The sequence below is a fragment of the Scaptodrosophila lebanonensis genome, unplaced genomic scaffold, assembly GCF_003285725.1.
Source record: "Scaptodrosophila lebanonensis strain 11010-0011.00,11010-0021.00 unplaced genomic scaffold, SlebRS2 tig00000053-arrow-pilon, whole genome shotgun sequence".
NCBI classification, from domain to species: domain Eukaryota; kingdom Metazoa; phylum Arthropoda; class Insecta; order Diptera; family Drosophilidae; genus Scaptodrosophila; species Scaptodrosophila lebanonensis.
Window position 1 is genome coordinate 3,725,782 of NW_022060548.1, and position 22,875 is coordinate 3,748,656.

General features: G+C 37.2%; 3 protein-coding genes across 4 annotated transcripts in view; all 3 read left to right on the forward strand.

The window, feature by feature from the left end:
• LOC115624352 (chromatin-remodeling ATPase INO80) overlaps positions 1 to 22,468 on the forward strand; it is a 49,675-nt gene extending 27,207 nt beyond the window's left edge. Inside the window, exons 13-15 of the mRNA XM_030519010.1 lie at positions 3,450 to 3,726; positions 18,757 to 18,963; positions 21,946 to 22,468. Coding sequence (XP_030374870.1) covers positions 3,450 to 3,726; positions 18,757 to 18,963; positions 21,946 to 22,220 — 759 coding nt within the window. The 3' untranslated portion in view covers positions 22,221 to 22,468. The remainder of the gene's footprint in view (positions 1 to 3,449; positions 3,727 to 18,756; positions 18,964 to 21,945) is intronic.
• LOC115624358 lies at positions 186 to 11,729 on the forward strand. 2 transcript variants are annotated; one of them, XM_030519018.1, is made up of 3 exons: positions 186 to 190; positions 4,494 to 4,496; positions 10,786 to 11,729. In XM_030519018.1, exon 3 carries the CDS (start codon positions 10,892 to 10,894, stop codon positions 11,534 to 11,536), a length of 645 nt encoding a protein of 214 aa, XP_030374878.1. In that variant the 5' UTR covers positions 186 to 190; positions 4,494 to 4,496; positions 10,786 to 10,891; the 3' UTR covers positions 11,537 to 11,729. The 2 variants fall into 2 exon arrangements, with proteins under 2 accessions (XP_030374878.1, XP_030374877.1); XM_030519017.1 differs by lacking the exons at positions 186 to 190; positions 4,494 to 4,496 and having other exon boundaries at positions 10,502 to 11,729.
• Positions 12,378 to 13,376, forward strand: LOC115624359. Its single transcript, XM_030519019.1, has one exon. It carries the CDS (start codon positions 12,443 to 12,445, stop codon positions 13,223 to 13,225), a length of 783 nt encoding a protein of 260 aa, XP_030374879.1. The 5' UTR covers positions 12,378 to 12,442; the 3' UTR covers positions 13,226 to 13,376.
• Positions 22,469 to 22,875: the final 407 nt, after the last annotated feature.

A 22,875-nucleotide genomic window follows, 5' to 3' on the forward strand; every position in this document is an offset into this window, starting at 1 on the left:
CAACACTGACGACAACGACGACGTCGACGACTAATGGCCGCTTATTAGACCAAGTTTACACTTGTTACACGCAAAAGAGCAGAAAGCAAGCAATGCTGCACTTGCAGCAGCACTTGCAACAACAACAACAACGACAATGATGACGACAACGACAACATTTTAGTCTTAATGAAAGTAAATGATCTTCCGAGTGGAGTTCAAATTGCGTTCGCCATATACAGAGAGCAGAGGCGAGACAGCGTTGAGCCTGTCGTTGGTTGTATGTTGGTTGTTACGAGCTTTGCTGTTCTTAGTCATTGCTGCCTCGTGGTCATGGTCACGTGATTCATGCAACATCAGCAACAATAACAACAAAAACAGCAACAACAACAAAGACAATTCAATTTGCTACAAAACTCTCAACTCATCGTTGGTCTTGGTCTACTACGTAGCGTGCTTTGAACTTACTGCTTTGGCCATATTTGTGCTGCCGTTGCCATTTCTTGCTTATATTCATTCATCTAAGTGTTGTGTTCCCCATCTAGATATGGGATCGTAAGCGTGAAAAGCGTGAATATCTACAGAGAGCAAAAAAAGCACCGTAACGCATGTTGTTAATGTTATTACACAACCGTCACTGTTTGACAATTATCATGAACAGGAACTTTTCTCTTCTCCCTATAGAGTCTTATTACGCTTTTAGCCCAAATAATGCTGTTACTTAAATTTTCATTTAATTTATTCACGAAAAATTGGCTCATAAATTTGTCCGTTTCTATTATCAATTAAAGATTTCAGACCTTTTCTATTAAATAGATACTTTTTTTTAAACATTTATGAGTGAAGGAACAATTTCTAATATAGAACAAAGATGGAGGAAATTTATTTAAAAAATCCCATACTAACACTTAATTTTCTTGCTATCTATTAGTTTCATAAAATTCAATGCCTGTGACCTCATTTCATACCCAAAAATTCTAAATCTTTTTAAAATTAGTTAACTAGCTATAACTTTTAAAAAGTAGCCTCTAATGTCCTCCTTTAAAAATCTTAAAAAAGCTAGTGATTGTTTACTGCATTAAAACTTAAAAAAAAAGGTTATAGGCAACTTTTTTTGTAATAATATTATCTGATAACATTATCAATATTAGCCAAATGATGATAGATCTAATCAATAATTTAATGAGAAACTACATCTGAGATATAATTTTTAACATCTAACAAATATTAACAATCTTTATATAACGCATTTTATTAAAGAAAGTATTCTAGTGTCTTTTACAACATATTTCCTTCCATAAAAAAATAAAAAACATTCGAAATGTAAACACTTTAAAAATTTTGTTGCAGTGCAGATTTTATAAATTTTTGTTTTATTCCCAAGCATTAGCTGAAAAAACATCTGCATCCGATTTAATATTTAAACAACTTACTAGCTTTCATTACTATTCTTTCTATACGAGTATGATGACCACAATCAAATATTTTGCTCTATCTGTCCGAAATACGTGGCGTTTATAGGTTCCATCTCTATTCCCTATTATAGCTATATATCTATACCTACACCTTTATATGTATGATGACCAAAAGCAAACACTTTACTCTGTCTGCTTACCCTACTTGGTGTTGCTCCTCGCACCACACACAAAGAGTAGACCTTAAAAAAATAAAAACAAAAACAAAACAGTTTCAAGTGCTTTTGTGGGGTGCAGTTCGACTCTTCCTCCAGTGGTGGTGATGCTTCTGCTTCTTCTTCTTCTCCTTCTTCTGCTTATGCTTCAACTTCTGCTTCTTCACCTTCTCCCACTGCTGTTGCTTCTTTTCGGTTTCGCTAAATGATTTTGTGCGTTCAATGGAACACTGATTATGGTCTGTTGCGTCTTTTCTCTCTGTTTTTGGTTCTACTTACTACCGGAGCGGTCTTTACCGGCCGGCCGGTCGCCGGTTGGCGGCCAACGGACGACTCCGACCGACCGACCGACCGACTCTTGCATATGCCACATCGGAGTCCACTTTTATGGCACGCAGCCATGTTTTTGTCTCATTGCTAAGGCAATGTCTGCCTGTCAATTCATTTACGTTGAAGTTCAAGTTTCAAGTTTGAGGTTAAGTGCATTGGCCATAGGTATTACTTGTTGCCGCTTGACAGACTTATTCGTTTGGAACTGATTTCTTCTGCCTGTGTCGCAGTTGTTTATTAAATTTTCCAACGGTTTCACATACACTTATAGCAATCATATCATTTAATGAACTGAGTCCTCCTCATATCGTCCCACATTGTTCAGTTAAGTGCAATAAACAGTTATCTATATATGTGTGTGTATGATCGGGGATTTGCAATATATTATAAAATCACTTGTGATTTATGGAAAAATACTTTAAATGTTCACATTTTGTGTTTCAAAAGAGTTCAACATTAGTCTAAAGTTTAGCGTGGTGTCATTAGGTGCTAGGGATTTATATAGTTTCCTCAATAAATATTACGGTTTCTAAATATTACAATACAATGTTTCGACCAAGTCTTTCTATCGCTTACAAAATATTGCTATTATGGTGGCTCTGCAACTATATTAAAAAGGGTGTTCCTTAAAAGTTGACCTATACTTTTATTAATACTTTTTGCCAAATGTATGAAAACATGGAACATAAAGATAACTTCTGTCTCAAGGCATTTAAGTTTATTAAATTTATTTAATATTTTTTAGAAAGAGAAATATGTACACTTGGGGCAACTAATTATAAATACATTTATTATTTTGCTATCGTAAAAAAATCATTTGATAATTTTTCCATTTTGTCTTCATATAAGAACCCTAGAAATAATTTGTCATAAACAGAAAATATTATTTAGCAATTCAATAATTTTAGTACATTTCACAAAAATGAATATCCCTTAAATCATTAGATCAGTAGTTCTACTTTCTTCCTTACTTCTAAACCCTCCTGTCTTTGCCTTGCCACCCACAACATGTTGTGGTAGCCCAACTTAATTGGCTACTGTGCACCTATCTACCGCTATCCATTTGAAATCTGTGCTAAATTTATGCAAAACTCTTTACCCTACTTCCAAAGCATTTCCTCAAGCATGGCAATTAATCGCGCACCCTCTGAAAACACGGCCTGGTCGGCCCATTTTTAACACGACCAAACCCTAAGCACGCCCTAGACAAGGGCCATAATTCAAGACCCAGACGCGTTCCTCGACTCTTTGCCGTAAAAGTTTGGCATGAATGAGTTTAAAATGCAGGAACAAGAAGAGCTACCAACCGTTTTAGAGCTGCACATAAATTATAAGACTGTCCAAGGCTACTTGCCCTAGAGGGTGACCAATATGTGGCTATATGTAAGATAAGAAGCGGCAGATATCACATTTCCGTTGCTCATAAAAATGCTAATTGATTTTATTTGTAGTCGAAATATTATATACATAATATATCCTATCCTATATTTTTATTGACCTTCATTTGCAGGAAACCAAACCGGGCGGCATCACCATACCAGCAACAGTTAATGCGGCCGAGGACGATGTGGCCAGTTGTAGTTCGAATGCCAAGCGAATCAAACAGGAACTAGACGAGGACTCGATAGATGTGGGCATTACCTCATCCACATCGAGCATCGGAACAGATAGCAATAATCAAGCGACTAGCCAAGAGACTTATGTGCCGGGCGCGACTTGTGTGCAACAGACCGAAGATTCCGATAACGAGGCTTTGGTGGTGGATGGCGAGAGTCCAGAATCAATGAGTAAGTGCTCCGCTATTATAATACTATATATATACTATATAATCAGATGAATATAACAAAAACAATGATGTTGATTGTTGGATCTTTCGAAATTGCCGATTTTGTATGTAAGTTTTCTCTCAAACCATTTTCATAATTTATGCAATCATATTACAATTTTTAATCGCATGCATTAAGCCAACATCGAGCCAACGTGTCTGGCACTTGTGGCTTTGCAAACAAGTTGCTGGCTTGTATGTTGTTGTTGTTGTTTTTGCTGCCGCTGCTGCCAATCGCATGTGGGATGTGCAACAAATTGTTGCGCAAATAAAAGCAACAACTGCTACATGTCTGCATGCGATTTGCATTCGAAAATGTTGAATATCTTGAGCAAACATTTGAAATTTGTTTTACAATTAAAGGCAATTGAAAGTACAAGACGTTGAAAAGTAGGCAACACAAAAATGTGATGCCAAATCGAGACAACAAGTGGCAGCAGTAACAGCAGCAACAACAACAACAACAACAACAACGTGTGCCACTTTGATGCCATCTGTGAGTGGTTTGGCCAAATTGTTTGCTCACTGATTGGCTGTTCATTCCAATTTTCGAACGCAACGAACAAATTTTTCTCCTTGTCGCTGTTGCTGATAACATTTTCATTTAGCTGGCAACTGGCAGCTCTTTTTTTTTTGCTGCTCAACATTTCCCAGCCATTTGTTGTCTGGCTTCGATTTCAATTTAAATCGTACGCAACCCAATTTAATATAAAACGCTGCAGTCTAGAGTCTGTTGGCTGCCTGGAAATTGCCACAAGTTGATTATGTTGGCCAATGGGGCGCGCTTGTCAGTCAAGCATGTAGGCAAGGCTTGGACGTATTTGTTTTTGTTGTTGTTGTCGCTGTTGTTGTGGTTTCCTATTGATTTTGCTTTTCCTAGTGCCTGTTTGTTTGTTTGCTCGCCTTTTTTGTTTACATTAAAAAGGCCGCAGCGTAAAAAAACAAACAAATAAAAACAAAAACCAAAGCGCTCATAAATATTTTTTCTATGCCATTTCTTTTTTGTTAGTCAGGGTCTGCCTGCCTGCCTGCGAGCCTATCTGCCCGCCTTTGATAATGTGCACAAAAACATTTACTAATTTAATCAATGACTTCACGTGCTGCGACTACATAAAAAGCCTTGATTTGTTTTTGCTTCCCTCATTTTCTTGCATTGGTTTCGTAATTTATCTTGACATTTATGGGCTGTTTATTATGGCTGAAATGAGATTTGTACATGAATCAAAGCGAAATGGTCTGCTTTGAAGCAAATGAATCAAAGTTTGTCTTATTAAATAACAAATAATGCACATTTATTTGCCGACATTGTTAATTTTTTTTTTGTTTGTTTACCAAATAAGTAAAGTTTGGGATCAGTAACATGATACATAATATAAAAATTCTTTTGTCCTTCCTTATTGCAATTGAAATTAGAAGTGTTGGAACATGCTCGTAGATAAAGCTTTGAATTGTGGTATGAAGGACTAAAGATATTTTTGTTTATACTAATTCTTTATTTATGATTTGATGGTCCTGGATCTTGGGTTGCCTTTATCGTCCAGTTTCCTTCTCAATACAGTGATTTTTATTCTAGATTTGCTCAAACAGTCTCTTTGCGTTAACATTTTTTTTAATAGAAACCTTTTCAATTCTTTGTACCGCAACTTGTTATAAACAATTCTAGTGCGTTGTTTTTTTCGGTTAAGATGAAGTTCAAATATTATTGAAAAACAATATTCTATAAGCAAATAAAACTCAACTCTTTGAATATTGAGTAGACTTTTTTAAAAAAATTGTGCTGTTTCCCAAGAACAGATGAAACCAATAGGATGAGCTTTATAAAACACCCACGGTTTGGAATTGGTTTGGAATTTTGTTGAAAGAGATTTCTGTGCCATGCCTGATACGTTCGATGCTTCAGAGGCTTATTTCACAGCAAAAAGAGTATGTAAAGAGAATTCTGTGCCATTCCCCATAAGCTCAATGTTTCAGAGGCTCTCCGATACGAACTACTGACAATATCGATAGTTTTGCAGTTATATTGATCCTACTTAAGTTTCTATAACAATTCAGTAATACATTAATGTTTCAGAGGCTCCCTTTTTGCTAGTCGGACCTAAAAACTGCAGCCCAATCACTTGATTTTCTAGCTCAGTTCATTTGTCGAGACAAACGTCAATAAACACTTGATGTGGTGCTCTGTTTTTCCTAGCTCACATTTTTTTGTTCGTTTAATTTTATGCAGCTGCATTTTGTTTTTTCCGTCTCCTTGCCACAGCATTTTTCCAGCATTTGCGGGCAATTTTCCACATTTTCTTTGCACCGAGCAGCGGCAACAATGCCAGTTACAAGTGCGCTGTCGATTCAGTTCACAAATCATCTTGGCAGTTGCGTGTTTTGGGCTTTTCCAGTTGATGATGGTTGTATAACATGAGAAAAACTGCTCAACTATTTGTTGCTTAATTGATTTTATTTAATTTCATTATCCGCGTGGCACGTGCCATTTAATGGTGGTAATTAAAAATGTTACTCCTTACTGCCTTACACAAGCTACTTTCACGAATGCCAATACTTGAAACTTCGGGCCAAATATTGAAGTGTTTGTTGCTACACCCAATCGAGAAATGTTTAACATTTACATGCAATATTAATTAGGCGCTGTTGTTCTTCTTGTTGTTGTCATTGATCCTTGTCCACTTTGTCATACACATGTCGTTACATATAAATAATTAAGCGAACAAACGCGAAACATTTGTAAACATGCGAGCTTACTTAAACTTCACATTAACTCTGCCAAAGAATCGAAGCAAAAAATGTATCTCATAGAATACAAGTTAGCCATGAGTTACAATTACGTTGCAATCTTAACAGCAAATCAAAACTGCGAACAAAAACGCGCTTATGGGCCACAAAAATTCACACAGAAACAAATAATTACACGATCGCATGTGAAGAAAAAAATAATAATATATTATATACTATAATCGCAACACTCAAATGCCAATCAAAAGGCATACGAAAAATGTGCGTCTTGCTGCGCTTTTATAGAAATTAACAATAAATTGCACAGCATTGCTGCTGCTGTGGTTGTTGTTGTTGTTGTTATTGTTGCTACCACGGCTATTGCTGCTGGTGCTGCTGCTGTTGGGGCATAAATTTACACCTTATTGGCCCCCATAGCGCCCAACTGAGCTCCAATAAGCGTACGTGCCTCCAACAACTTCTATCGGAGCTGCTGAAGGGGAACGGCGGGGATAGGGGCTGCCTGCCACTTGTCCATTTGATTTATAAAACTATATAATTAAAGTGGTTTTGACTTAAATTGGTTAATCATATTTATACTATGTATGTGTGGTATAGGTAGATTTAAAAAAAAAAGCTCAACTGCAAATAAATTGCAAATTCAATAGAATGTTTGGGATTGCTAAGCGCATAATTTTAATTCAAAGGAAAGAATTTTTGTTGGCTTGAAATGTTGGGCGTAATGACTCAGGCATCCATATAATGTAGAATTTCGATAATGGAATGCACTTTAATTTTCAGTTATGTAATCAAAATACTATTTTTATTTTTTTGAACTTTTTGCGTTGAAAAGAAAGGGGGCCTGACTGATGAATTATTACATACCTTATATAAAAACGACATTTTTAGACTTCTTGAAGCCCAAAAAAACAGCAGATGGCTTTTTTAATAAGGCCTTGTAAAACAATATTTTAAATGTAGACAAAATATATATATATTTACTTGTATTTATATAGGCAGGTGTTCTGTAATAATCGCTGGAAGCTAAATTATTCAACAATTTTTGGAATAATTTTTGACTCTACTCTTAAAAATATTATGAAGAGTCTATGAGTAAATTGCTATAACTTCTCTTAAAATTGAGCCATCACGGTGATCGGGATGTAATGTCAAGAATAACGGGAGTTATGAAAACAACACTTATAGCAAGAAAAATACTAACTTGTCCTTTCTCGGGCTTGGGGGAATCTGGATAACTAAGTAGTTTAGTTTGGTTATTTTACTTGTATAAGACCATCGATACATAAAAATCAGAAATTATGATCTCTTATAATCGAAATTTATTTGTCTATGTTGTGTCGAATTTTACCTCTGTTGGAAAACCTCTAGATAGTATTAATCATTCCGACACCAACTACTGACAATATCGATAGTATTGCAGTTATATTGATCCTACCTAAGTTTCCATAACAATCATACATTTATTTAATTTTCCAATTAAAATTCATCGCAAAAGTAGTCTAATTTCGTATCCTTCTGCTTTGAAATGCTTTCTTCACGGCATATTTCATTTTCTGAATAAATAGTGTTTTGCGGCATAAACTCTCGATTTGTTTTAATAGAAAAAGTATATTTCTATGGGAGCCATAGTGTTTAAATAAGGCTCTCACATACTTGTATATATTTTTTCACCTAACTGCTAGATTCATAGTCTTCGAGTATAAATGAATTAATTCTTTCGACATCAAATCGTTATCAGATATTTTGTGGGTGCCTGTGTAATATCCGCTATTAGTTGTTTGGCCAATAAGTTCTTGCCTCGTCAAGAGGTATTCCTCGTATTGATGTTAATTTTCTGCAATAAATACTCTAGCTTCATCTTATTGTTCAGCCTCAAGCAAATGATTGAAATGATCATTATTTGATTGGCCTGTGGCCAAGTCACAATGAAAACGGCTCAATCATGGCGTCAATGCCAGCCAAAGTGCAACATATGCCATTGCGGCAAGCGCAACACGCATTTGAGGTCATAACCCAATTCCTTTCATAGGCTAGCTGCCTGACTGCTTGACTGCCTGACTGAATGTCCAACATCGGGCCGCCTGCCCAGTGAGTCCAATACTGTGTTTGTTTGTCGTCATCAATAGCAACTGTATTTCTCGAATGCATTTCGTTGCTCCATCCATTACTTGTATTGTTGTTGTTCTTGCTGTTGTTGTGGTTCTTGGCTGGTTTCCCCAATTGAAATTCGGTGCGCATTGCAATTGATCGCACTTTTTGCCTCTCCTGATTGTCGTTGCGGGCATACCTTTCTAACATTCGTCGTCGTCTCTGGCGCTGGCGACGTCGTCTTCGTCGTCATCGTCGACATCGTCATCGTCATAGTCGCTGGCATTGTCGCCCATCTTCATTATCATCAAGAGCCGCGTTCGGTCGGCTAGCAGCCGCGTGTTGCATTTGATGATGAGCCGTGCCAGCACCACACTGCACCACCGCTTCGTAGAGCTTGTTGTTGTCGCCATCGTCGGCATTTTGTACGCTGCCGTTGTCATGATTTGTTGTCGCCAGTTTCTAACTTGGCCGTCATCGCCATTGTCGTCGTCGTCGTCTTCTTACCACGATTTTTGTCTAGCTCTGCTCTTACTGTTGTTAGTATAGTATATTGCGTTCCGTTTGGCGTCAGCGTTGAGCCAACGATGCCGCAAGAATTTCAAATGATGCTCACACTGAATGCTGTTTGGCATTGAAGTCATTCCAGCGGCATTTCCTGTTGGCTTTGCACAGCCGGAACAGGACCCTCCGAAACCGCAAAGTACTCATAACATGTGTGAAATTGACACCCAACCATACTATACTTTACTAATTTTACGGTACATTTGCTTAATGCAACACAACCCTCACCAGCACAGGCAGCTGCCCGGATTCGAATTGGGTAAAAAATGTATTTTACACAATTGGATTCTTTATTTTTTTCCAAAAGTGTCAACTATCGCAGAAAACATTTTTCAACGGCAATGAAGCAGATCTTTTGGGATTAGTACGTTTTTGGGAACTATAGAAATTACATGACAAATAAGTATTTATAAGAGGAATATTCTATTTTATCTTTAAATTTATTTCAATTGACTCAAATAATCACTGCTATATCTGGCGTCTAGTTTTTAAGAAACAATGCAAAGTTCATTCTCATATGTAAGAAACTTGGACCATTTAAGATAATTTATTGGTATAGTTTTAATTATTTCGGCACAACGTATCACAAATTTAAGCACTTCAGTTTATTTCTTGATATTTTTTGCAATAAATGTGTTTCTCTGAACTTTTTATTTTCCTATATTCAGATTCTAAGTATTATTTAAATAAACATTCGAATGGTAAAGATTTTAACTTTTCACAACTGTTCTGATGCCACATAATATGTTCTTATAGTTAGATTTATAGATTTTTTTACATTAATCGCTTTATGGTCAAAATATTTCTGAGAATCTCAACCAATTCTCTTCTTTCACTTTCAACTTTTGTATCTTCCTTGTATTTTAAAAACTTTATATTTTTCTTATATTTTGGATAGAGATCCTTCTTTCTTTTTACAATTTCACTTTATACAAATTTAGAGTTATTTGTTTTCATCAACCATGTTATTAGTGTTCTAAACAGATGTGTTTCAGAAACATGTGCTCTAGGGAGCTCTGTTCCAGAAAGATGTGTTCTAGAGAGATAAATTCTAGAGAGATGTGCTCGAGGAAGATGTGCTATAGAAAGATATTTTCTATAAAAATGTGTTTCAGAAACATGTGTTCTGGAAACATCTGTAATCTGTCGATTTTATTCATTTCGGGCTAATTCTAAATCTCAGCAACGAATGCTTTTAAACTCCCTAGGGATAGCATTGTTAAGTCATTTGTAATCCTAAAACAATATGAAATTAAAGACACATAGCTGCTGTAAAAGACTTTGTCTAGAACTAAATGTTTGAATAGATGTAGAAACACATAACACTCGTATATAGTAAACCATGACTTCTGCGTTAACTTCGAAGCTAAACACTCAATATTGTACAAAATATTATTCTCCTGCCTGAAATCCAACAATCTTTGACAAACATGATTAAAAGCCAACGCATACAAAGCACCAAAACTCTAGCACAAAATTATTTAAGCCACAATTATAAATTTAAGCGTAAACTCTTGAAACATCATTTTAACCAGTTTCAAAACTTTTCGGCCCACTACGACCCACAAAATTCCTAGTAGAGAATGTCAAAGTTTTGCAGTAGTCTCCACTCCAATCGCAGCGGTAGCCGGAAACCACCATGGAGCGATTGGTGTGAGCGTAACTCGAGGCCCAAGCCCAGGTTTCTGCCGCCTGCCCGACCGGAGCCGACGCGTTGGCAAAAGCCCGGCCCAATGAGACGCCAGGACTGGATCAAGTTTTACAAATGGGCGATGGTGAATGCCCAGCCAGTGGAGTTTGTCCTCCCACCAGAGGAGCACCACTCTGAAAGGCCAAGAGCCCAATGCAGTGAAGAGACGCTAGTCAAGCCAACATCTTTGGCCACATTAAGCACACCGCGTTGGCCGCGTCAAAAGGTTGAACCCTCCTGTCCACAAGACTATCCCTATCGACCTGTTCAGAGTGCAAAGAACCTGCGACCTCGTCGTCCCGAGCCCACACGGCCAGTTTGTAAGCCTGTGGTACCCTGTTGTTTCCAGCACGAGGAGCTCGAGGCCGATTTCTGGTCAGAGTTGCGTTTCCCCGTCTCGAAACGTGCCCAACATGCAACGGCCTCCAAAAGAATCGTAAAACTGGCCAAGCCCAAACAGTATCCAACGAAACCTCTACACGAACAGTGTATTCCAAAGAAGGAGGAGGTGAAAATGCCGAAACGGAAACGCATGAACTCCCGGCAATGGCGGGATCATCAACAGCGACTCCAATATCTGTCCAAGCCAAATGCTCGTGTCTTGGCCGAGCTGGCTGAAATGTATGGCGAGTGCGAGGAAGATTCCTATTGTGATGAGTATGATCCGTATGAATGTTGTTACAACTAAGTTCTGCGGAAATTAGCAAGTAGCGCTACCTTGTTAAGCAATTTCCCCAATCACTTTTGATATGAGTGTGAAGGAGCAAATTGTTTTGCAGTGTAGCGTCGCTTGCTTATGGATTTGCTGCCACACTAGACATTTTTAATATTTTAGTACACTTCGTTTCTTTTTTTAATAAATACGGACAGTTTTAATACAAGCAGTATTATTGCCGACTACTTGTAGAGCTTTCAGGAAATATCTTCAACAGTTTTGATCTATAGATTATTTTTGTAGATTCTTAAAAATCTCTTGTGTCTTAATTATATTGTACAATAACTTAGCTTGTACGATTAGAATTTGTAGATGAGTTAGAATATCATGAAAGTTATATATTCTCCATTATCAATTAGCTTGCAGAATCAGAAATTGTAAAAAATTTGGAATTTCTTTACAAATTAATGTTCTCTTCGCGTCTTTAAATTAGCTTTTATATTTAATGAAAGCGAAGAATTTTGTTTTATTTCATCTTGTTCTATTCCATTACAGTTCAATCTACTTGTATTCCATTGTAGATCGTTCTAGTCCATTTTATTTCTCTTTATTCCAATATATTTCATTCTATTCCATTACATTTCAATCTAGTTAATAGTATTCCTCTATTATACATATTCCACTGTGTTCTGTTCGATTCCATTATATTTCATTCTATTTCATGGTTTTATCTAAAAAATGTTTCAAATAATATTCCATATTGTATTGAATTGCCAAAACATGCCTTGCCTTGCCCGTCGTACCATTCCGGTTAGTCACAGTTTTGTTTTTTCCGTAACAACATCAAATTAAACAATTTAAAAAAAAAATTAAAAATTTATATTTTTAACAATTGGTACAAAATTTCAAGTAAGCATTTTGTAAATTCCAAGTTAAGCCATGAGCACCAATATAGTGCACAACACACACGATGGTGGTGTTGATTATGTGGCTTCTACGGAGGAAAAAAAGAAACCGATGCCCAAATGGTACGCCTGGTGTGAGCGCAACTCCAAGCCCATCAAACGCGTTAGGCCCAAGGTAGTGAAGGAGCCAACGCCATGGCAAAAACCCGGTCCCATGAAGAAGAAAGATTGGAAACGATTTTGTGCCTGGGCCGATACAAAAGCGAGGCCGAAAGAAAAAGAATATCCCCCATTGCCGGTACCGTGTGAAGCTGATTATCTGCCATGTGGCCGTACGCCCCCTAAAAAGGAACTCGCCGATCTCCTTGACAAAATGGAGGAGCTGTCGAAACCGCTCGAGCGCAAGAAGAATCAAAAGCATGAATATATTTATGACAAGCCCACCTATTCCCCCGTAATAGTCTGGGGAAGGCCGCCTCTTCATGACAAGGGGCGTCCGTTTGAGTTGGTCAAGAAGCCAAAATGTTTTGTCAATCCAGATGTGGAGAATGAATTTTGGTCCAATTTGCGTTTTCCCATACGGCCAGGAGCTCTAAAATTTCGGCCCTCTCCACGCATCCTAACTTTGGCCAATCCGCGCGTAACGCCGCCCTTCCCACCACACTGTGAGATACCACCAAAGACCCTATTGCCGCTGGAGGTGCCGCCACCACCGCGAAAAAAGTTTACACCACGCGGCTGGCGCCTACACCAGATACGTCTTATTTATCTGGCGAAGCCCGTCTCGAGACCGGACTACGAATATTTCTATTTATAATTGGGGCCCCAAAGCATGTTGCAGAAGCCTATTATTTATTGGTAAACCCGTTTGTAAGCATGGCTTTAGTTTAAGATTTGGGTTGCTATCTTCGGCTTTCTCATATTGCGTATTAATTAATGACAAAACAAATACAAACAACTTAACTGCAGTGTGCGTCTTTCCTATATTCTTTATTTTTTTTTTACAAATCGCCAAGCAATTACAACTGTAAAGTTGACAATACGAAATGGCATTGGGCATGTGCTTAAAGCCAGCGCAAATCCCCGCTAACAAATTAAGAATTATTCTCACATGCAAACAAAAACGTAATTTATTTTCTTTAGACACACACATGCGAGTACAGTGGGACTTCTCTAATGATAGTTAGATGGGAGATAAAACAACTGTTCGCAACTATTTTTCTAATCAACTCTCTGAAACTCTCTGGACGATGGGGAGAAAAGCGAAGGCTATTTTTCATTGTGCGTAACTCGACCGAAACTTAAACTCTTTGGGCTACTGACAGGATATAGTTACACTCAATTGTAAAACTCATCAATCTAATATTGCAATTTATATATCACTTTTGTCACTTTTTCAACTACGAAAACAGGAGCCATACACAATTCGTATATAACGATATCCAGAATGTACCCCTATTAGTAAATGTCCTTTACACAATCGCATGTTTTTAAAACCCAAATGTTTATATACATTAACCATAAATAAAAATAGTTGGTAAAACAAGTTCTGAAGCTAAAGCTGCTATGCTTTCGAAAATCCAGACGTTCATACTGTCAAACATCTAAAACGTATATTTTTGCACATTTCATTCCTTTTTTTTTAACGCGTATATTATTTTTAATAATTTTTGAATTTATTTTCGTAAATAATAATTATTTTTCTTCTTCGGTTTAATATTTTTGTTTAAAAAAGTATTAAGAAACAATTTGATAATTTGCTTCCTGAATTGAAGGAATGAATTTGTCAACAATACAGTTATCTATCGATCTACAATTATCAATATATTAAATTAATAGAAAATGAATACACTTTCTATTAAAAAAAATCTATTTAACTGCACATGCCAATTGATAGTAAACGAGGTATCTGGTTAATAAGTTACAATTCATTTCCGTCTCCATCGAATAGAAATATGTCTATATGAATAATAGAGATATTTGTTTTTGAGTTATCGACTTTATTTGCATTGCATCGGCAATATGGGAGATATAGATGCAGAAGAAGGCATAACACCCACCTTTGGACTGGATAATCAAAGCTAACTAATTTGTTGTAAAAAGTCTATTGTTCAGTTAATCAGCGTACCCTAAATTAGCAATGATTGATAGAGAAACGCTTTACTTAAGACTTTGTTACAAAGCCGGTCTCTGCAAATAATTCTTGTACGAGGGACTTCCACTGTAGCCAAGCAAAAACAGTAGCCAGCTGAGCCGTCAAGCCAAAGTTGCGCAAAGTAATCTAAGCGCCCAAATCTTTTGCTGCTGCCCAGACAGCCGCCCAGCCGTCCAGCCGCACAGCCGCCTGCCAGCCAAGCGTTGCACAAAGAAGACAGTCATGGTCGCACAGTCAAAGGTGAATAAGATATTGCCACAGTAGTGGAGAGCGCTCACATCTTGAGTCTTTGCTGCTGCAGCAACGGCTTTGATTGCCACTTCGGCTTCTGCCGCTCTGTGCCGCTCTGTGCTGTGCCGTGTGGCTTATGAAGCGTAACAAACATGCGTCACATTGACTTTGGTTGTTGGCCGCAAACGATGTTGAGCGCAGGGCAGGATCAAGGTTCAAAAATGATCATCAGTCAAATCAATTAGATAATTGAATGAATGATTTGTAAAATCCGATTATACGCGCATCTCCATGCCCAAAGAAGTTTGCTTTGGCTGCCTGTTTGTGCATCTTAAAGATATTCTTCTCTTTTTCTTAAGCCTGCTCAGCTTTAGTCACATGCATGAATTTACGGGTATTTCTGGTTGCATTTCCATATACTATCTGATATGTATTGCCATGCAGTTGCCTGAACTTTTCTATCGTGCTCCTGTGCAATATGGTAGAATGGCGGCAGTTCCACAACAACTATCGTTGTTGCCAGTAAAAGGAGAAACAAACATATTTGTTATTTATAACGATGGTTGCAACTGAAATAAAAAAGGAGCAAACATTTGCGTGCAACATACATTTAAATGCAAAAGTTGTAATATACTATAACATGAAATAGACTTACAGCTGTATTGGAAAAAAAAATTCAGCGAAAAAGTCAGTTAAAGCCATTCAGCTAAAAAAGCTTTAATACTTCTATGGTGCTTCGATAATATAATTTGAACTTGAATTCCAGGCCATTCCAATAGCTGGCGTTGAAACAACTGGTAAAACGAAATGAAGGAAATCCTTTTAGCCTACTTACTATTTCCCACAATAAATGAAACTCATTTTTTTCGTTTTTGAAATGGAAAACCATTTCTTAATCTCAGGAGAAGATGACATTATTAATTTCTTAAGTTATGTTGTCATATTTCATTTAAAAAACCTCAGCTTTACCCTAATTTTATGCATTAATAATATAAAACTATACCTATGTTAGTATATATGAAATAGTTTCTTCAGACTTACGCACTGATTGCAGATCGAGGTATTAGCTGTGAAGCCAAAATTTGGATACAAGTTTAATATCTCAGTATAGCTGAGCAGCAAGAAAATTCACACTCCAAAAGGAGTAAAACGGACTCCCTAGTTTGTATGCAAAATCTGCATTATTCAGTCGATTAACTTCAATTTTTGTTTGTTTCATTTAAGAAAGAATTCAAAAACAATTTCATTCGCTGATTATTGAAATAATTATTGGGACCAGATTTTTTCCCTTGTTTGGTATAATTGAAATAACACTAGAATAATACGATGACAATCAAATGATAGACTAGAAGAAACTGCCAACATGTGTAGACTCTTTGAAATATCATTAATTTATAATTTGTTCAATATTTCAACTCAGTTTTTGACATATTTTTAATGCCTAACAGAGCTATGTTTGAGTTTAACTCGAACACCACATTTCAACATAAAGTCTTACGACCTATTTTTTCGGCCATTTGCATTGAACTTTACGTTTTGCTTTACATTCCTACCTCCACCCCCCCTTTTTGTGTTGACAGGCGAAATATGCTAAAAAACGAAACTTTGCCAATGTTTTATTATATTGTGTTGTGTTGCTGCATTGCCGTTACATTTGACCGAAATACATAAGTATAGAAAAAACAACAGCAACGAATTGCCAAAAAGTCGCATATATATAGTATTTGTTGTTGCTGTGTGTTGGCTGTGTATGAAAAAGGATTCACTTTTGGATTGAATATTATTGATAAAACTTATGCCGAACCGAATGAAATTCAATAAACTAGCACGTGCTGCCTCTGCAGTGTTGTTGTTTCTTTAAAGGAATTCATTTGTTTTGTTTTTTTTTGGCAATTGTAACACAGTTTTAGTTGCAAGTGGAATTATAAAAGAGGGTCAGTCGCAGCACTAAGTAAGTCGATTGATTTATTTCGCTTTGAAGCGACTCATTAAAAAAGGAGGAGAGAAAATAAAACTGTACAAGAGCTGTAAAGCACTGGCAACAAAGTTGTTGACAATTCCTCAAAGACCAACAATTCTTGTTGCTGACGGTTGCTGCAACCTTTTGGTTACATGATTATCGCTGGTGGTGGTTGGTTGGACGACCATGTCGATCATGCGGTTGCGTCTGTTGTTGCGGATGATGATGATGTTGCTGCACTTGTGTTGCATACCAAAATAGCAAGCGCCACGGCAATGTCGCCAGTGGCTGTAGCAACATCTGCAGTAGCAACAACAACAGCAACATTGTTGCTATTGTCGTCAGTCGGTCGCTGCTGTTGTACTTGTAGTTCTTCTGCTGCTGCTTCTTCTGCTTCTTGTCGTGTTGCAGTTTGGTTACTTTTTGTTTTGCTATGAATGTTGCTCGAGTCTGTTTTATTTATGCGATTTACAGTTAAGTTTGCCGCAAGCAAAAGGGAAAAAAACGACTGCCACCGAAAATCGCAACAGCAACAAACATTGTAAACAAACCAGTGAGTGCGCCACTCAAAATAAAATATGCACATTCACATTGTTGCTATTCTTGTTGCTGCTGCTACTGCTCCTGCTGTTGTTGTTGTTGTTGTTGTTGTTGCTGTTCTCCCCGCACGACAACAACTACAAAAAGGAATTCTCATCAGTTAGCTTGAGAATTTGTTTGAAATGTAACACATTCAAAAATCAAATATGGTCATGACACAGTTAAATGTGTCAAGAAGCTGAATTCAAATGTTATGACGACGGCAGTCAAGTGAGAGGATTCTGAATGCTCTATTAAGTACAGTAGGGCAGCAACTACAGGGTGCGCCACCTTTATGTCGGTATGTAAATATTGAATAACTTTGTCATTAGTGAACCGATTGACTTGATTGATGTTGTTTTCAAAAATTAGTCTGAAGAAATTGTGCAGAACCATATTAAATAAAAATATCTCATACTTGAAAATCGGTTGTTTATTTTCAAAGATATTCAATGTTTACATACCGACATAAAAGATGGCGCACCCTGTATGTAACAGCTAGGTAGGAAACATGAAAAACATAAATACTAATCTTTAATCTTTTTCCAATAAATTTACTAAAATGAAAACTTAATCCTAATCTCATGGGAAAAATATCATACTCATATACGATTTTACGATTAGTTCAAAGGGAACATTTTTCAATACTATACAAATAAATAGTAAAACAAAATAAATTTATTAGAGAAGATTTTTTAATTAGTCCGTTAATCCAGACCACCAGCTCAAGCTATCTGAAGAAAATCATAAAAATGAAATAAGACATAAATTATAATATACTAGGTTTTTAGGAAATAAAGTGTTCCCCAAATTTTGGTTTTTAAAATTTAGGAAGCTACAGTGTTGTGTAATCTGACGCGATTCTAGCTTTAAAAACTCTTAAACAGAAAGAAGAGCTTAGAAAACTCTTAGTGTTGTATAATCATGAACGATCTGAAGCGACTCTAACCTTGAAAAACCCTGTAATTAAGTAGGAAGGAAGTAAGGAGTAATTCCAAAGGCATAAACGCGCACCTTAACCACTTTTTTCTGTTGCTCAAGAAGATAAACCGCGCACAGTGTCTGCCACAGATCCTTATCAAACACAAGGCGCACATCCCGCTGCCATCTTACACACACACACCAATAATTACAGAGCGTTGAAATGAAATTTTACGGCATTTTTATGCCAGCGCTAGAATATAGAAAAATTAGATTAATGTGCGGTAGAAGGAAAATGGAAATGCACAAACGTCGCCAAGAAAAAGCAAATGTAACAATTTTCGACAATAAGTCGTTGAGTTTTTTATGTTTGTTTTGCGGGCGAGCGGACAACAGTTGCCAGTTGCTTCGTGCCAGCTGCTTGGCTCGAACCATAAACATAAACCAATCGAAGCATGTTCGTAATTAATCAATAAAACCATTATTCTTTTGCCGTTTGCAGACTTCCTCAACGATTTTAGCAGCTTTTCGCCAGCCCGGCGACGCCATCATCCGCGCGGCACGAAACGCGGCCGACCACGTGGCAGCACCAGACGCGGAGGTGGGCATGGATCGCTGCAGCGTGTCCTGACGCCGACCTCCACAGGAACCTCGCCGTTGCCGCAGTCGGAAGTTGAGGGCGCTACACAAATGCCAGCCAACGAAGAAGGTAAGTCCTAAGAACTCCTAAAAATACAGACCATGGCTACATAAAATGAATTTTAAATTATTTTAAAACACTACTTCAAAGCATAATGCTTAATTCTTTTATGCTTACAAATATCAGACTGTTGTCCATGCTTCATGGTGTGTGGGGTGTAAGAACCCTTACCTTTGAGTGTCACTTGTCTCACTAATCGTTGTCATAATCACGTTTGTTGCATCGCGCTGCAGCGTGGCGTTCTTTCACATTTCCGGCAAGCCTTCAAGTACAGCCCCGCCCCCATACCGCCACCGCCGCCCTCGCAACAACGAACAATCGAGCACTTGAGAAGCGTTATCTGAACCGCTTTGTGGTTGCGGCTCCCCCTCTTTTTCAGTTTTACTTTTCTTCCTCCTTTTTTTGTACCGTGCCCGCATTATGTTTTTGGGGTTCAACTTTTGTAGTACGTGACAATTTTAGCGCATGCCTTTTGCGGCTTGAAACACAGCACTTTTATTATTTAACTGCACTTTTCTCCCCCCTCCCCCCACAAGTGTATATCTCATTGCTCTCCCTTTTTTTTCGGGGCATTATTGGCTACCCCTGCTATGAGAGCTCAAGTCAAGTTAAATGTTTGTTTAAAGATTTACATCTGGCTTCTTATCGTTGATTGAAATCGCCCTTCGGTGGAATGTGTTTTGAGCTAACGGTAGAATTTCCAATGCTCCGAAATGATTAGAAAAAGTGTGCTTTGGAGAGGGGACTGCAGCAGATGATTATTGTATTCTAAGAATGCTAGAATTTATTTGTAAACTTTTCGCTGAAACTAATCTGTTTAATGCAGGAAATCAAAAGATATACAAATTTGCTATACTCTGATGGCAGATGGAAAATAGGTTCCTTTAAAAAAAATAGGTGAAAAATAAAGTAGAAATTTGGCTGAATCAGCTAATTCCGAGATATAGACAACCTAATTTTTTATATAAGCTGCACATTAGTTTCAGAAAATATAACGCACCCTGTATTCCGAAATATATTCTGCCTAAAAATGTTGATCAGGCGGGAATAATGATCGTTTGATCGGTTCTTTTGTCATAATACTTTCATCCAAATACTTTTTATTTTATAAAACAAAACGTTGCATTTCATTAATTTATTTTTAAAAGGTGGGAGATAATCTGTAAATGTTAGCTTGAAGGTTTAAGACCTTTAATGCTTTGTGGATCCGGTCGATTCTTGGCAATTACTAGTCTCAAACGGTTTCATTGTTAACACTAGAGATTCGAATCCAGTGTTTCAGCCCATTTTCCATCTACAGAAATGAGTCGATTTTATTCCGTTTTGCCAATGATTCGCAGATGGAAATTCAATCCCTTGTCTTTTATTTGCGATCCAGCCTCTTCTGGACTTAAGCTCTTTTGTGGTCAATCTTGATCGAAGTTACCAGTCTGCTTCCTTAATTTCCAAAATTTTTGACAGCAAACCAACACAGCGCAGAACTGGCTGAGACGCGTCTCATCTTTTTAAATACATATTGTATGGCAGATAGTGTAATATTTTCCAGCCATTTTCCATAGGCCATTTAATTCTTAAAGTGTTTGCTCAAGCACGTACCAATTACGTAAATAAACGCGTTTCCAATTCAAATACATTTCTGCAATTATCGATGTTTGTTAATTGAGACAACAACTAACAGCTGCCCATTTGGCAAATTATGCGGGCCTGTGTGTAAAACCGTTTAAAGCCAAAAATTAATGCACATAACGGAATTGAATGAAAATTTCCCATTTTTGAAAAATCTAGAGATTTTTCGTTGAATATGTGCGCGTTTTAACTTCTTTTTTTTTGGTGCACATGTCAAATTGAAACGACAAATGATAATTGCGTAAATCGGCTTAAAACGGCTCAGACACACTGCTGCGGGCGTCAGTGGAAAACACGTGACAGAAGACAGGAAAACAGGAAGAGGAACACTTTGCCGACACATGCCAAATGGAGGCATAATCGCAACGACAAATACGCAACGTTGCATAAATGCCACTTAACCACGATGTTGTCGGCGTCGGCATTTGGCAATGTGCCAGCAATTAAAAACTGCACAAGTTACGCACAAATGTATGCAACATTGTTTGCCAAATCCGTTGAACAAACAGGCAGGGGTGCAGGATACGCGCACAGGACGAGCAACGTGGCTTGGCAAACACTGACGGCATTAGCGACAATGTTGTCGACTCCTGTATCACTTCTCTTCTCTTCTTTTTTGTGAAATTTGCATGCAACTGGAACGACAATAGTTGCTGTGTTGAAGTTGGTGGGAAAAATATTTGAAAATTTGCTGAAATGTTGCGGGAGAGCAGGCATGTTTTAGAGAAATGCTAGCTAGCCAGGACTTTCATTTAAATTTCCTCATTCGATCAAACAATGTGGGAGGAATTGATTGCCCTGATGGTTTTACAGTCCGTTTTTGTAACCATATAAGTTAATTGTTAATTTAATATAAGACTTAAGAATTAAGATTTTCATGAAACTTGAAATTTGTGGGAACAGACCGGATAGAAGATAGATAAACTGATAAATAGAAAATGGAATTTCTTCTTGCAAATGACAGTAAATTATTAATTCATTAAATTTGATTTTATTCAATATAAAATATTTGTATAGCAAAAGGGGAAAATGGTAAACTAGTTTATTTACTATGTATTAATTCTTTTTTACACGATTTGGATTTAACACGATTTGAAAATGAAATATTTTTTATATGGTTGCACGTCTTTATTCCATTAAGCACGGTGTGTTTTTTACCCGACTTTTTCTGGAACCAATCTACCGTGTAAAAACAGAATTAGGTGTACTTATATATTTCTAATATTCCACTTATTGAAAAGTAAATAAAACCAAAGTATTGGCAATTGTTTGTTCTTTAATTCCCTTCTAAATATCGCTTTTTTTATCAAGAGCTGATTTCATAGCAATAATTATTTATTTACCATTTTCAATCTTTCGTTTTAGATGTAACTGCCGTACTGCTAGCCCAGCCCAGTGTCACAGCTCTGACAAGTTCTGCGGTCAAGCGTGGACCTGGACGACCGCGTTCGAAGACTGCAATGCCCGTGAGTCGTGGGACACGTGGTGCTCCGCGCGCTCGTCGCCCAATGGGTCCCCTGCTGGTGCCGATTGGTTGCAGTCCGGACGCCACGCCCCCCGGAAGCAGTCCGGCCACTAGTCGGGCGCCCAGTCCTGCAACTCTCATGGAGAGAAATGCTGCCAACTTTGGAGATACCTAAACCTAAAATACTCGAGATCTGAACACTTTCAACGCAATTCCACAATAAACACAATTGAAATGTTAATCAGTGTTGGGACTATCAGAACCAAATGTAGTTTTTTAAATTAACAAAAAGAAGAGATACACGTCATTAAATGTAGAAATGTTAAATCGATAGCATTTTTTAATATTTTAAGCTAAGCTGTAATAAAATGATTTTAGAAGCAAATTGCGGATATGATAATAAAAGACAATTTTAGCACAAAATTGGAAGAGTTTTTAATTTGGAAACTGAAAAGTTATGTGTGTGTGTGAGGGTGTTTTAAACTAAACTGAATCGTTTACAATTATTGGTTCGCAATACATTCAAAGGCAATACCGTTTTGAAAAATAAAACAGGCAGTAAATTATAAAATGTGGAAAATTTAAAATGATAAAAAATAAGGCAACTCACCGAAATAAATTAGGATTGTTATTTAACTTTCCTAAAAAATTAAAATAAACACGACCTTAAAACGAAAACACAAAAAAAACAATAAAATCCCCTTCCAGCTTGCTATGTACACATTTTCCAGCGATGCTTCGATGAGTTCTACTCTTTATAATGAGAAGCGTCGCGCTTCTAAAAATAGCTACCAGCCATTCTTTTCATACAACAATAGTATTCAATATTT

Coding starts and splice junctions, on each gene's coding strand:
- LOC115624358 (XM_030519017.1), top strand. CDS start 10,742: ATGTCAAAGTTTTGCAGTAGTCTCCACTCCAATCGCAGCGGTAGCCGG.
- LOC115624359 (XM_030519019.1), top strand. CDS start 12,443: ATGAGCACCAATATAGTGCACAACACACACGATGGTGGTGTTGATTAT.